The sequence below is a fragment of the Silene latifolia genome, chromosome 10, assembly GCF_048544455.1.
Source record: "Silene latifolia isolate original U9 population chromosome 10, ASM4854445v1, whole genome shotgun sequence".
NCBI classification, from domain to species: Eukaryota; Viridiplantae; Streptophyta; class Magnoliopsida; order Caryophyllales; family Caryophyllaceae; genus Silene; species Silene latifolia.
In genome coordinates this window covers 157,625,163-157,637,428 of record NC_133535.1, presented here as the reverse complement: position 1 = coordinate 157,637,428, position 12,266 = coordinate 157,625,163, and the positions used below count along the sequence as shown (strand labels likewise).

The following is a 12,266-nucleotide window of genomic DNA, read 5'->3' as shown; positions in this document are numbered from 1 at the left end:
TGTAAAATCGTTTTACAGAAGACTTAACCCTTAGACTATGGACAAATACACTCAATTGAGGAGCCGCCATTTCCATGTCCATGCAAACAATTAACGTCGAAACTATATAGGACGCGGTTTGGCTAAGATTGTACTAATTAGTCAAATTATTATTAGAAAAACCATTATTATTATTATTATTATTATTATTGTTGTTATTATTATTATTATTATTATTAGTAGTAGTAGTAAGACAAATGTATTCAATGTACCCAATAAAATCAAACAATTCCAACGTGCATGCCTTCACAAGAATTAATCAACAAAATTCATATAAATACAATTATTACAAGTATTATCCTCATCTATAAAAGACATTATTGTATATTATAATCATGTATTCCTCGTATATTCCATGATACTAATTACTATACTTTATACTCCATCAACGTCATTTCACACGTAATGATTCTTCCTTTTTTATTTTTTTTTCATGTTTTGAGAGCCTACTTGCATATATACTTCTCTTATTTCTTCAAAAATGTATGTGTTTTGGTCTCAATTTAAAACTTAATGCATAGTTATTTGCATTATTATTATTATTCATGGTTTATTGTTGGGTTTTCGATTTGTGGATATGACATTTTTACATGTCCACATTGTATGTTAGACCGTCTTACACATGTTCAGTATTTTTCTGCTTTCAGAGACTCAAAAGTCGGGTAAGTATTTATTTTCGCATTAAGAGACTTTATGTCATTTTTCAGATTATGTGAGAGGAATTTTGAAAAAAGCGAGTTAATAACATGTTTAATTCATTTGCATTGCAGTGCGATATATTTATTTTTGTCCAATTTTTGAGGATTATTATCTAAGAAAGAAATAATGGAGCAAAAAGATGATGGAAGACGTGTTATTGCAATAGCATTGAATGGAGGATCAAAGAGCTTACATATTGTAAAATGGGCTTTGGAAAAATTCAATAATAATGTTGAAATTCCAGTCAAATTCAAGTTAATACATGTTTTCTCTAAGATTAATGGGGTTCCAACACCAAGTAAGTCTCATTTTATTGGCTTTTGTTGTTTGATTGTTGGTTAAGATTCAAGATTAAAGCTGACAGAATCTAACTCGACCTGAATAAATACCGTACCGTAAGTATAATTGATATAATAACCGATGTTATTGTATCATTTGAGAGTTCAAGGACTCTAGGTGACCCGTGACTAGGTATTGATATGGTCCGGTTGATTAATTTTGATTATGATTCGAATGATATCAATCGGACATCTAACCTAGACATGAAATAATAATCAACCTTATTTCCAGTGAGACTACATTGACTCGAACCTAACATTTAGCCTAGTACCTATGATTATAATCGCAGATGTCACCTAGCATAGCTGATAAAGTTATAAAAGGTGGTACTCATGACCTAGGTTCAATTCCCGTTAACTAAACTAACATGATTTTTGTGTCTACTTTGATTGATTGTAGTGGGAAATTTAATTCCTTTTTCACAAGTAAGAGATGATGTGGTAGCTGCTTATAAGAAGGAAATAGAGTGGCAAAAAAATGAGTTGATTCTACCTTTCCAAAGAATGCTCACTCGATACAAGGTTAAACTCATATATCTCGTTCATCAGTTCTTTACGTTTACTTTTAATATAAAACCGAGAATAGAAGATACATATTCCATATGTTTCGAAAATTGAGAAAGGCGAAAAAATAACATGCACTTTAGATGGAAAAATCAATTATGAGACGCCCAAATAAGGAAAACGTAAAAAATTGACTGAGACGGAAGGGGTTCCTTTATGCAGGTTTTAGCAGAAGTGGTGTTGCTTGAGTCAGATGAAATATGGAATGCTATATCAATGGAGTTAGCTAAAGGAGAAATAAAAGATCTTGTGATAGGTGCTTCTTCAAACAGCTTGTTTGCTAGGTATGGAATAAAGTAAAATGACTCGTAAATTGTTTAGGTTTTAATATTTATTGTGAAATAAGAGTCGGGTGATGTAACTCACGACGCAATTTAAAATCTAGGTTGTCCAAAAACATCTTTTGCATGTTTTAATGCAAAAGGGTAAGATTGTATACGTCTGAAATACTTTGTACCCGTTTCTGACACACGTAAAAGATTGTATATATACCTGTTATTAGACGGCCCTCCTAGGCTCCTATAGCGAAAGCCATCGGGGAATTTGGCTAACAAGGAAGAAAAATGCAGGAAGTTCCGGGGACAGTCACTGTCCTCATTGATATCGGAATCAGCGCCGGGTTTCTGCACAATCTATGTTGTTTCCAAGGGAAAGTTGGAGGCTTTGCGTCCGTCACAAACTGATCAAACAAAGACGGCTTCTGTTGAATATGATAGTAGTGCTCCTGGATCTACATTCACTTCTGCAAGATTCACAAACAGCTCCTTAGGTAATCTACTTAAATATTACACTCTGTAGGTAAATAGAACGAGTCGTTCTTAGGGGTCAGATGTATGCAGTCTTACCTCTGCTGAAACGGGCAGATCAGTTTTACCTAGTTACCTATGCATTAAAACGAGGGCATTGTTTTAGGGGGGTCGGATGTAAGCAGCTTTACCCTGGTGTCGGAAAAAACAGACTATTCTTAGAAGTCAGATGTAGAAGTTTTATCCAGTTATATAGAAGTTTCTAATGCTAAGCTAATTTGACAGAATCTAATTCAACTTTCTCGGAGTCATCATTTGAACCACTTCCTCGTCTGTCAGAGAAACTTGAATCGGAATCTTATGTGAACAACGTTGTTAAACCCGGTCATCCAAGCAAAAATTCACCAGTGAACACTTCTTTTAAACCAGGTAATAATGCAAAGGTTGTCGATGATTCTGCTATTATTCTGAGAAGCCGAAGTCAGGACAGTTCTTTTAAACCAGCAGGTAATAATGCAAAGGTTGTCGATGGTTCTGCTATTATTCTGAGAAGCCGAAGCCAGGACAGTTCTTTTAAACCAGGTAATAATGCAAAGGTTGTCGATGATTCTGCTATTATTCTGAGAAGCCGAAGTCAGGACAGTGAATCGAGGTTTAATGATCAAGCATCTACCTCGAGTTGTCATTCGATTTCCTCCATTGAAGAACAGCAGGTCAGCCTTGTATACTTAAGCGTACACAAATTCTTGTTTAAGTCGACAATACTTTTGATATTTACTATTTAGACGGATTTTGAAGGAAATGCTTATGTTTCACAGAAATGTATCAGTTCAGAGCTAGAGAAGCTCAAGATAGAATTACGCCACATACGCGGGATGTACTCATTGTCTCAGAATGAAACCGAGGATGCTACACGTAAGCTGAGTGACCTAAACAGGCTGCGTCAAGAGGAAGGACTGAAACTCAAACAAATAGAAGAGAAAGAGGAAATAGCAAAAGTATTAGCAAAACTCGAAAAAGAGAAGTTTGAAGCTGCAAAAAGGGAAGCTGAATGCGCTCGGGAATGTGCCCTTAGAGAGGCCTTTCAGAGACGAGAAGCAGAACTGAAAGGCGCTCGGGATGTCAAAGAGAAACTGATGCTTAAAACTGTGTTTGACAGTCCTGTAGAGCAATATCAGACATTTACATGGGAAGAGATAGTTTCTGCTACATGTTCATTTAGTGAACAACTTAAAATCGGCGAAGGATCGTCTGGGACGGTGTATAAGTGCAGGTTAAATCATACTTCAGTCGCCATTAAAGTTCTTCACTCGAAAGTTGGTGTGAAAAGCAAGCAATTCCTTAAAGAGGTATACCTGTTTTCTCTGTTTAGTATCCTTATCCATATTTTTTATCAAAGGGCTCCCGTAAATGGCAGGGTAACGAGCGTTGGATGTACGCTAGACCTGGCAATACCGACCTTACCTGAATTGACCTGTCCTGACCAGACTGATAACCAAACAAACAAGCTTAAGATTACCTTAAACTCGAATTGATCTAATCCGACCTGAATTTTGAATGTCCCAAACTGACCCATACCTCTAAACGACTTGATAGTAGACCTGGCAAATCAGGTTAATGGGTCGGGTCGGGTCGGGTCATTTCGGGTTTCTGAAATTTTTGGGTTTGCTTGGGCCGGGTCGGGTCATTTCGGGTTTACGGGTCTATTTCGGGTTTGCTGGTCAGGTCTGTTTCGGGTCAAGCGGGGCATTTCAAGTCTTTTGGTGTCAATTAAAGTTATGTTTTGTCGGGTCATTTTCGGGTTGAGTAGTTTCGGGTCGGGTCATTTCGGGTCTATGAAAGTTGGGCCCATTTTCTGGTTGTGTCGGGTCAATTCGGGTTTCAGGTGTCATTCGGGTACGCCAGCTCGGGTCGATTTCGGGTCTCGGGTCAGTCTTTTCGGGTCGGACTGATTTTGCCAGGTCTACTTGATAGAAACACAAACACACACGGAACATACATCATGCAATTAACGCACTGATCTATTTTCCGTTATTCCATCATAATCCAAAACCAAAGAATGCTATACTTTCGACTCATTTGACTTATGGTTCTTTGAAACTGTAGTTGGAGATGTTGAGCAAGATTCGTCATCCCCATTTGCTGTTGCTTCTCGGAGCGTGTCCTGAACACGGCTGCCTAGTCTACGAATACATGGAAAACGGTACCTTAGAAGACCGTTTATTTCAAAAAAACAACACACCTCCAATACCATGGTATGAAAGATTCAGAATAGTTCGGGAGATAGCTTCAGCCCTCGCTTTTCTCCACAACAACAGATCCAATCCAAATACTACTCACGGGGCCCTAAAACCCGCTAACATCTTTCTTGATCACAACTTCATAACCAAGATTCGCGATGCTAAGTCCAAATGCATCAATCCAGAGCATCAACAGTTTAAAGCCTCAGTGAAAGACGACATTTGGGCTTTAGGCATTATCATATGGCAACTCCTGACTGCAAAACCAGCTCTGGGAATAACTCGGTTTGTCGAGAGTGCAATGAAAGAAGGACGACTGATGAATGTATTGGATAACGATGCTGGACGATGGCCGTTCAGAGAGACAGCTGAGTTGGCTCTATTGGGAGTGAGATGTGCCGATGTTAAGAGCCGTGATCGGCCTGATCTTAAAGATAAGATTCTTCCATTGCTTGAAAGAATTCAAGAAGTTGCTGATAGGGCTCGAGATCTCGCTGCTGGTGTTCTGGTTGCACCTCCAACCCACTTCATCTGCCCTATACTTCAGGTATTTCCATAATTGTAATATATGCACGGTATTTATAAATTTTTATTTTTTAGTGTATTATTTATAGAATTTAAATTGACAATCCTTAATGTATTTTGATTATAGAAATAAATAAAAATTTAATTCGTAAGAAGTAATAAAATGAGTTTTTTTTTTTTTTTTTTTGATTTTTTTTTTTTTATCGAGAAATTTATGATGCTAATTTACAAATATTTACTAATAACATATTTTTAGCTGCAAATTTTTATCATAAAAAGTCAATGAATTTTAACAAATACTAATACCATATTTTTTTAGCCGCAACTTCTTATCATAGAAAGTCAAAAAAAATTTATCAATAAGTTCTTTAAAAAAAAAAGAATTTTCTTATCCTACTTATCCTAAAAAGATCGGAGATAAATTTGTGCAGAATGTGAAATATTAAATGTTATAAATATTTAAATACAAAAAATTATATCCATTTATAACTTATCATGCCCACATCTATACTATATGCTAAAAATACCAAATACTATTCTAGGAAATATGTTTTAGGCGGGAAAAGTTGGAGTTTCGCTTATTCATTTACAAAAAATTATCTTGTGACTTTACCAGCTAAGAGACTCTTAACCGGTAAAGTCACAAAATTTGTCTGCTAAATCGCTTTGTCTAGGATTAATGTTCTCTATACATCAAAAATTGTTACAGGATGTGATGGAGGATCCTTGTGTAGCTTCAGACGGGTACACCTACGATCGTAAGGCAATCGAGTTATGGATAAAAGACAATGATACGTCTCCTACGACGAATTTCCCATTGGCAAACAAACACCTTATTCCAAACAATTCTCTTCTTTATGCAATCATGGAATGGAAGTCGGAGAGAAAACTACAAACTCGGAAACACGGAAGTGATTCGAGATTTTAGTGTTACAATTCAATTTTGTAGGATAATCTAATCTCTAATCTATGAAATGTTATACTCAGCAACTGACAGATGATCCATGATTGTGCATGGAGATGGTTGGATATTATAGTAACATGTTCTATGTATATTTTCGACGTAGATATGTTTTATACAATAACAAAATTGTACTCCGTATTATTTAGAGTTAAGTATGTTAATACAGTTACAAAATTGATTTAGAGTTCGAGCCTCTCTCACCCCCATTCTTTTTAAGAATGATCATCGTCCCACGACACAAAATTTCGACTTATCATCATGTTCATCTTGAATGAGGTTGAGAGTTGAGACGATATTAGACCTGCCGAAATTTGGTTCGGCTGAAAACCCGATTTCAATGTATTAACAGTGAAACAATCAAAGTAATAAAAACTACAGAAAATCCACAAACTGATTGCTAAAACAGAATTTGAAATAGGTAATCATTAATCAATTAAAAAAAAAAGAATGGGGTGAGAGAGGCTCGAACTCTCGACCTCAGGATCACTCAACAAAGCTATGAGACCTACGCGCTAGCCAACTGCGCCACCACCCCATTGTTGAAAGAACATCATGAACAATAATATTGTAATATTTAACAAGAAGTCTTGCTTAAAACGGATTTAAATACTAGCAAGAAGTCTTGCTTAAAACGGATTTAAATACTAGCAAACTAGTTTGAATGCCCGTGCGTTGCAACGGGGTAATTAACTTATTTATAATGCAAAAAAAAAAAAACATTATAAGAGTTTAATGTTTACATTTTATGTCTAATAATTTGTTTACATATTATTAAAATATCTCTTTCAAAGAAAAAAAAGATTAATATATACGTGGGTTAACTCTTATTTATAATCACATAATCACCCCACCTTATACTAATCTTTCGATGTGGGACAATTCTACTATTTATAAGTAATATATTCACCAAACTTGGATTATTTATGATGATAATAGACATAACTTTTGGAATTTTCTATGCAACTTTTCATGTCATTTGAAATCTATTTGACCCGTCTTAAACAATAATTTGTGAATATTTATTACTCGCTTGCTAGCTTCAAAATTTTCATATTCGCAAAGCAAAAACTATAACTCGTTTTATGATGTGCACGGATTAAATTTCGGGGATCCGTCATTGGCAGGTCACGTTACACATGGGAGTTAAATTGAAGGTACTATGGATAATAGCCAAATAGAGCCATGGCTAGCATTCCCTTCCTCGGTGTACTGCTCTTGCGACTAATTTGACACTATAAACATAATACGCATGGATGGTGCAACTTTGCAAAACCATTATATTCCGAATTCATCAGCTTATGATAAAGAACATCATGTTGCTATCCACGCCCGCTGATTTTGCAACGTCTTATGTTCGATTGCTCAAAAAAAAAAGGATCATCAAAAGGGGAGTGGTTAGCTCCAAAGTTAAGATATGTCGGCATTCCAACACGTCTTTTTTTACTCAAATAATCGGCTGAATTCTGATTGTCGAGCCCAACATTAACGGCCATAAATGTTTATATATATACCCTACTCGCTAAATCCCAACATGATTTGATCCCAAAAAAAATGTTGATCTACTCATGACGAGTAGTCGTGATTTATGAAGAAGCTCTCAAAAGAAAACAGCATTCAGAGCAAAGACTGCTAGTTCTTTATAACTTCTAACAGGCAAAATTACAGAAGTTAAAACATCGACGACTTGTAGTGCAGAAACTAAAAGATTGTAAAGAGTTACTATGGAATAGCAGGGGAAGCTCCAGCTTTGCTACTTACTCTACATAGCAGGGGAAGCTTCAGCTTTGCTCTCCGTAGCAGGGGAAGCTTCAGCTTTGTAACTTAATTCATCAATCCTCTCTGCTGATAATGGCTGGTATATACGTGCTTTCCTCAATATCTCAGCAACCACCCAACGCTTCCGCTTACTAAGAGGCCTTGAAGGATCCAACCTCACCTGCAAGCCAAGACATTTTCATGTGTAAGAACATCGAGTATTGTATGAGATAATCTCACATGTGAAACCAGCCTAAATACTAGCGGTTTCTTATTCATTTATACTAGTATTGGTGCCCGGCTTCTCCCGGGCTACCTCTATTTACCATTAAATTTTTTTTTCATTAAATAAAATTACTTAAAGTTGCATAACCCATAAATTTATCATTAATATATTTTTCTATGAGTCTATGACATCCTAAAATTACGATGAAATAAATTTTGAGACAAATTCACTACTTCCGCTATTAATATTTTACTCTTATTAATGAAACAATAGTAATAACATTTCACTACTTGCTCGTAATCATTATTACTTTCACTACTCATGCTGTAATTATTTTATTTGAAGGAAATTGACCATCTTAATTAATTAATTATTTTATTTTAAGGAAATTGACCATGTTTTAGTCTTTTACAAATGTTTAGGAAAATTACCAAGCTTCTATATAATTTAATTTTAACCCAAACTATATAATATTTGCATTGAGATCCCTTAATCGGGTCCATCACGCGGTGCTATTGATTTAAAACTATATAGTATAATTAATTTATATAACTTTCTTTAATTACATTGAAGTACCTTGGTTTCTGGATTTAATATATAGTATTGATTGATGGCTAATGGGTTGATCTCAAATATTGAACCGTCTCGTATAAGTTCTTGTGGATTAAAAGACGTACCATATTACTATGTACTCCGTAGTATTTAGTCTCATTATCTAACTACGGATTTAGGGAGTATAAGCACTTGACTGTTTGTTCATAAGGAAGAGGATAGTGATCCTAATTCAGTGCTGACTACTAGATACCACGCTACCATCAACTGATAGTCACACTGCTCGCAAAAAAACGCAGGTTGATTGTTGGAGAGTCAAGCAAACAACAACAGTGTCATAAAGCTATAGCTGAGAACAATGTAACCTAGAAGCAAGGGCAAGAGAGTCTTTAACATAAACACACCTAGTAGATCCTAACTATGGTAAGATCACATACAGCAGAGGCAAATCATGGGCATCTTCAACTAGATTTGCACCTTCTGAAGGTGACGATTGTCAACATAGGTACCTAGGTGGCTAGGATCAGAGCCAATGTATACTTGTGACTTTTTCATGCAATTTTCTCAATTAAGATGATCTCCCTGGCTCATATGCGGTACTGGAGGGCACTAAATACTAAATAATTCTTCCCTCGGCCTTGACTCCTAAGCAGTCCATTATGTGGTACCAAGGATCAGCGCCGATGTATACTTGAGACTTTTTCATGCAATTTTCTCAACTAAAATGATCCCCTTTGCTCATAATGTGGATACTAAAGGGAACTAACTACTAATGAATTCTTCCCTCCGCCTTGACTCCTAAGCAGTTCGTAATGTGGTACACCATTCATTTATTCACCATTGTGCAACCACACCCTAATTCACAAAGCAACACCTTCTGACTCGCTTGGGCGTAATTGTTACAGACTTACCGATAATAGAGAAAAACTAAATATTAGGAGGTCGTGATGGATAGAGATCAAGAGAAAATTATCGTCACTCAATTCCTAGGGTCTAGGGGTAACAATAACCCACCTCTCCCTAGGGTAATGCTTCGCCTTTATATGAAGGCACTAAACCTTCACCTTCCTTCGCCACCCCTTCATCTTCCTACACTGCCATTATTTTGCTTCTTTTCTCCTTCATATTTGAGCCTCATTTCCCCAATAAACAACTATCCCAAAGCTAAGTAAGCTCGAAGATGGGACAGAGGATTAATCCAATTAAGGAGCATATTAAACCCACTCCATGAAACAAATCAAATAACTGGGCAATGATCAGGACACCCAATTCAATTATTACAAAAACAAAGACAATTGTTCAACTAGCAATCCAATCCTTTTAAGACGGAAAAAGGATTAAGGGCAATGATCGTAACACCCAATTCAGTTATTACAACAACAAAGACAATTGTTCAACTAGCAAGTAGCAATCCACTCCTTTTAAGATGGAAAAAGGCTTACGTGCGATGATCATGACACCCAATTCAATTCTTACAAAAATAAAGACAATTGTTCAACTAGCAACCCACTCCTTTTACACAAAATCTCATTATAGACGGCACATATCCGTCTATAACTAAAGACGGGTCAAATACAATACCACATTCCTAATAGGACAAGCAACAAGTGGGGTGGTGGGGTCAAAAATGTCACCACTTTCAAGCTATTTGACCTGTCTTTAGCTATAGACGGATATATCCGTCTATAGCAAGACTAGCTGCTCCTTTTAAGACGGAAAAAGGCTCAAGGGAGATGAGCATGACACCCAATTCAATTCTTACAAAAACAAACACAATTGCTCAACTAGCAATCCACTCCTTTTAAGACGGAAAAAGGCTGAAGGGTGACGATCATGACACCCAATTCAGTTATACAAAAACAAAGAGAATTGTTCAACTAGCAATCCATTCCTCAGACGAAAAGAGGCCTAAGGGCGATGATCATGACACCCAATTCAATTATTACAAAAACAAAGACAATTCTTCAACTAGCAATCCTCTCCTAAGACGGAAAAACCCCTAAAGGGTGAGTGCAACAACAAGCATAACAATCCTACTAATTTATTTGGAGAACAACACAGCGAACAAAATCACCAATCATTAATCAAAACAGCCATTTCAATCATCAAACGACAATCAAGAAATACAATAAAGTAAGGGCAGGGAGCATACCCTGTCGCCAATACTGCACTCGTCTTTCTCATCATGAGCCATGAACTTGCTGGTTCTCTTGATGTATCGATTATACAGCTTATGATGGTAAAGACGGTCCACCGCCACCACCACCGATTTCTGCATCTTGTTCGATGTTACCATTCCTATTACCGGCTTCATTATTTCTCCTCTCTTCCTATTCTCTATCAATTCTACCAATCATCAAGCCAAAATCCTTATCACTATCATTATAACCCGTAAGTCTCCCTTAAGACAGCACTATCCGTCTTAAGCTGAAGACTATCCTTACAAAACCCGTATGATGATACTTGACCCGTCTTAAGCTTAAGATGGATAGTCCCGTCTTAGATGAGAATTTCAGAGTGAGTCTTGTGTAAGGCGGTTCTACACTAATATAACTGTAAAACGGATGCAAACACAACCCTTTATCCCCTTTTACGATAAATTTGAGTAAAACCGCCTTACAAGAGTATTTTTTGCACAATTTAAAATTAACATTTCAGGATCATTGAAACTAATTACTCCAATTTTAATTGAAACATTAAAATAAATATTAACAAATTTACAAAGCCAAATCAGTTTAATCACAAGCAAAAACACAAATCTATAATGAAAACGAAGAATGCGAAAGATCGAGAGAGACGAAATTACCTGGATAGAAAGACGATTGTACTGAGTTGTTTGGGAAATTAGGGTTTATCTGAGGAACTGGGTTTGTCTGTGGTTTATGGTTTATTTGCTTGACTTGGATGGACCGGACACGTTTTTTTTTTTTTTTTTTTTTTTTAAATTGTCTTTCTAAATTCTAAGCGTTTATATCTCTTCTGAAAATGTCATTTTATTTTGTTTTAAATGGGATCACAAAAGACAATTTTGATGCTGATGAGATTTGAACCAATGTCATGAACATCACCTTTTATTAGAGTCATTATTTTACCCACTAAACTAGTTGACAATTGTACTGTGGCGGGGTAGGAGAGTGCTTTTCGATCCGAAACGGAATATTAGTCTGGACTGAAATTGACGGTAGTGGAATCGAATTAAAAGTTTTTGGTCTATAGCCCAAGATTTTAAGAGATTCCGGTTTCCGGTCCGTTCGGGTTCAAACCTCATATTTCCCGGTCGGTCTCAGGTCCATCATTTTTTGCCATTCCGGTTTGGGTCCAATCCAGTTCTTGTCCAGTCCAATCGATGCACAACCTTAGCACCGGTCTGTGGGTACAAGTGGGTTACGCATTGCACCCGGCTGAGTTGGATGCGGGTACTGTCATACTGGTAAAGTTTTTGCGGGCGGTGTTGTGGTTATGAGAATAAAAATTGCACCCGTCATGAATGGTGGAGGGATGTATTTTGCATCATATTCATTCCACATTCGCCTGCCCGTCAACTATTAAAATTTTATACTATTATGACTATTTGATGACTATTATGACTATTTGATTAACACTTTTATTTACATCTTG

At 36.4% G+C, this 12,266-nt stretch overlaps 2 protein-coding genes and 1 non-coding gene across 4 annotated transcripts; 1 reads left to right on the top strand and 2 right to left on the bottom strand.

The window, feature by feature from the left end:
* The first annotated feature begins 864 nt into the window (after nt 1-864).
* On the top strand, nt 865-6,169 carry LOC141608727 (U-box domain-containing protein 35-like). The gene is made up of 8 exons (XM_074428071.1): nt 865-1,036; nt 1,477-1,598; nt 1,803-1,924; nt 2,210-2,409; nt 2,672-3,099; nt 3,172-3,735; nt 4,493-5,173; nt 5,861-6,169. The coding sequence occupies exons 1-8, from the start codon at nt 865-867 to the stop codon at nt 6,077-6,079; spliced, it is 2,508 nt and encodes an 835-aa protein (XP_074284172.1). The 3' UTR covers nt 6,080-6,169.
* A 394-nt stretch (nt 6,170-6,563) lies between these two features.
* TRNAM-CAU (transfer RNA methionine (anticodon CAU)) lies at nt 6,564-6,650 on the bottom strand. Its single transcript is given in 2 exon segments — nt 6,564-6,599; nt 6,613-6,650. It is a non-coding gene; the product is annotated as a tRNA-Met (tRNA).
* Nucleotides 6,651-7,628: 978 nt separating this feature from the next.
* LOC141606556 (uncharacterized) lies at nt 7,629-11,596 on the bottom strand. Of its 2 annotated transcripts, none has more exons than XM_074425727.1 (3): nt 11,455-11,596; nt 10,801-10,994; nt 7,629-8,051 (listed from the first exon to the last, which is right to left on the bottom strand). In XM_074425727.1, the coding sequence occupies exons 2-3, from the start codon at nt 10,960-10,962 to the stop codon at nt 7,875-7,877; spliced, it is 339 nt and encodes a 112-aa protein (XP_074281828.1). In that variant the 5' UTR covers nt 10,963-10,994; nt 11,455-11,596; the 3' UTR covers nt 7,629-7,874. The 2 variants fall into 2 exon arrangements, with proteins under 2 accessions (XP_074281828.1, XP_074281829.1); XM_074425728.1 differs by having other exon boundaries at nt 10,801-10,985; nt 11,455-11,573.
* Nucleotides 11,597-12,266: the final 670 nt, after the last annotated feature.

Bases quoted from the DNA above. Each gene is read 5' to 3' on its own strand.
- LOC141608727 (XM_074428071.1), top strand. From the start codon at position 865: ATGGAGCAAAAAGATGATGGAAGACGTGTTATTGCAATAGCATTGAAT. The intron at 1,599-1,802 runs GTTAAACTCATA...TCCTTTATGCAG, and splicing joins GAATGCTCACTCGATACAAG to GTTTTAGCAGAAGTGGTGTT. The intron at 3,736-4,492 runs GTATACCTGTTT...TTGAAACTGTAG, and splicing joins GCAAGCAATTCCTTAAAGAG to TTGGAGATGTTGAGCAAGAT.
- LOC141606556 (XM_074425727.1), bottom strand. From the start codon at position 10,962: ATGAAGCCGGTAATAGGAATGGTAACATCGAACAAGATGCAGAAATCG. The intron at 8,052-10,800 runs GTATGCTCCCTG...CTTGGCTTGCAG, and splicing joins AGTGCAGTATTGGCGACAGG to GTGAGGTTGGATCCTTCAAG.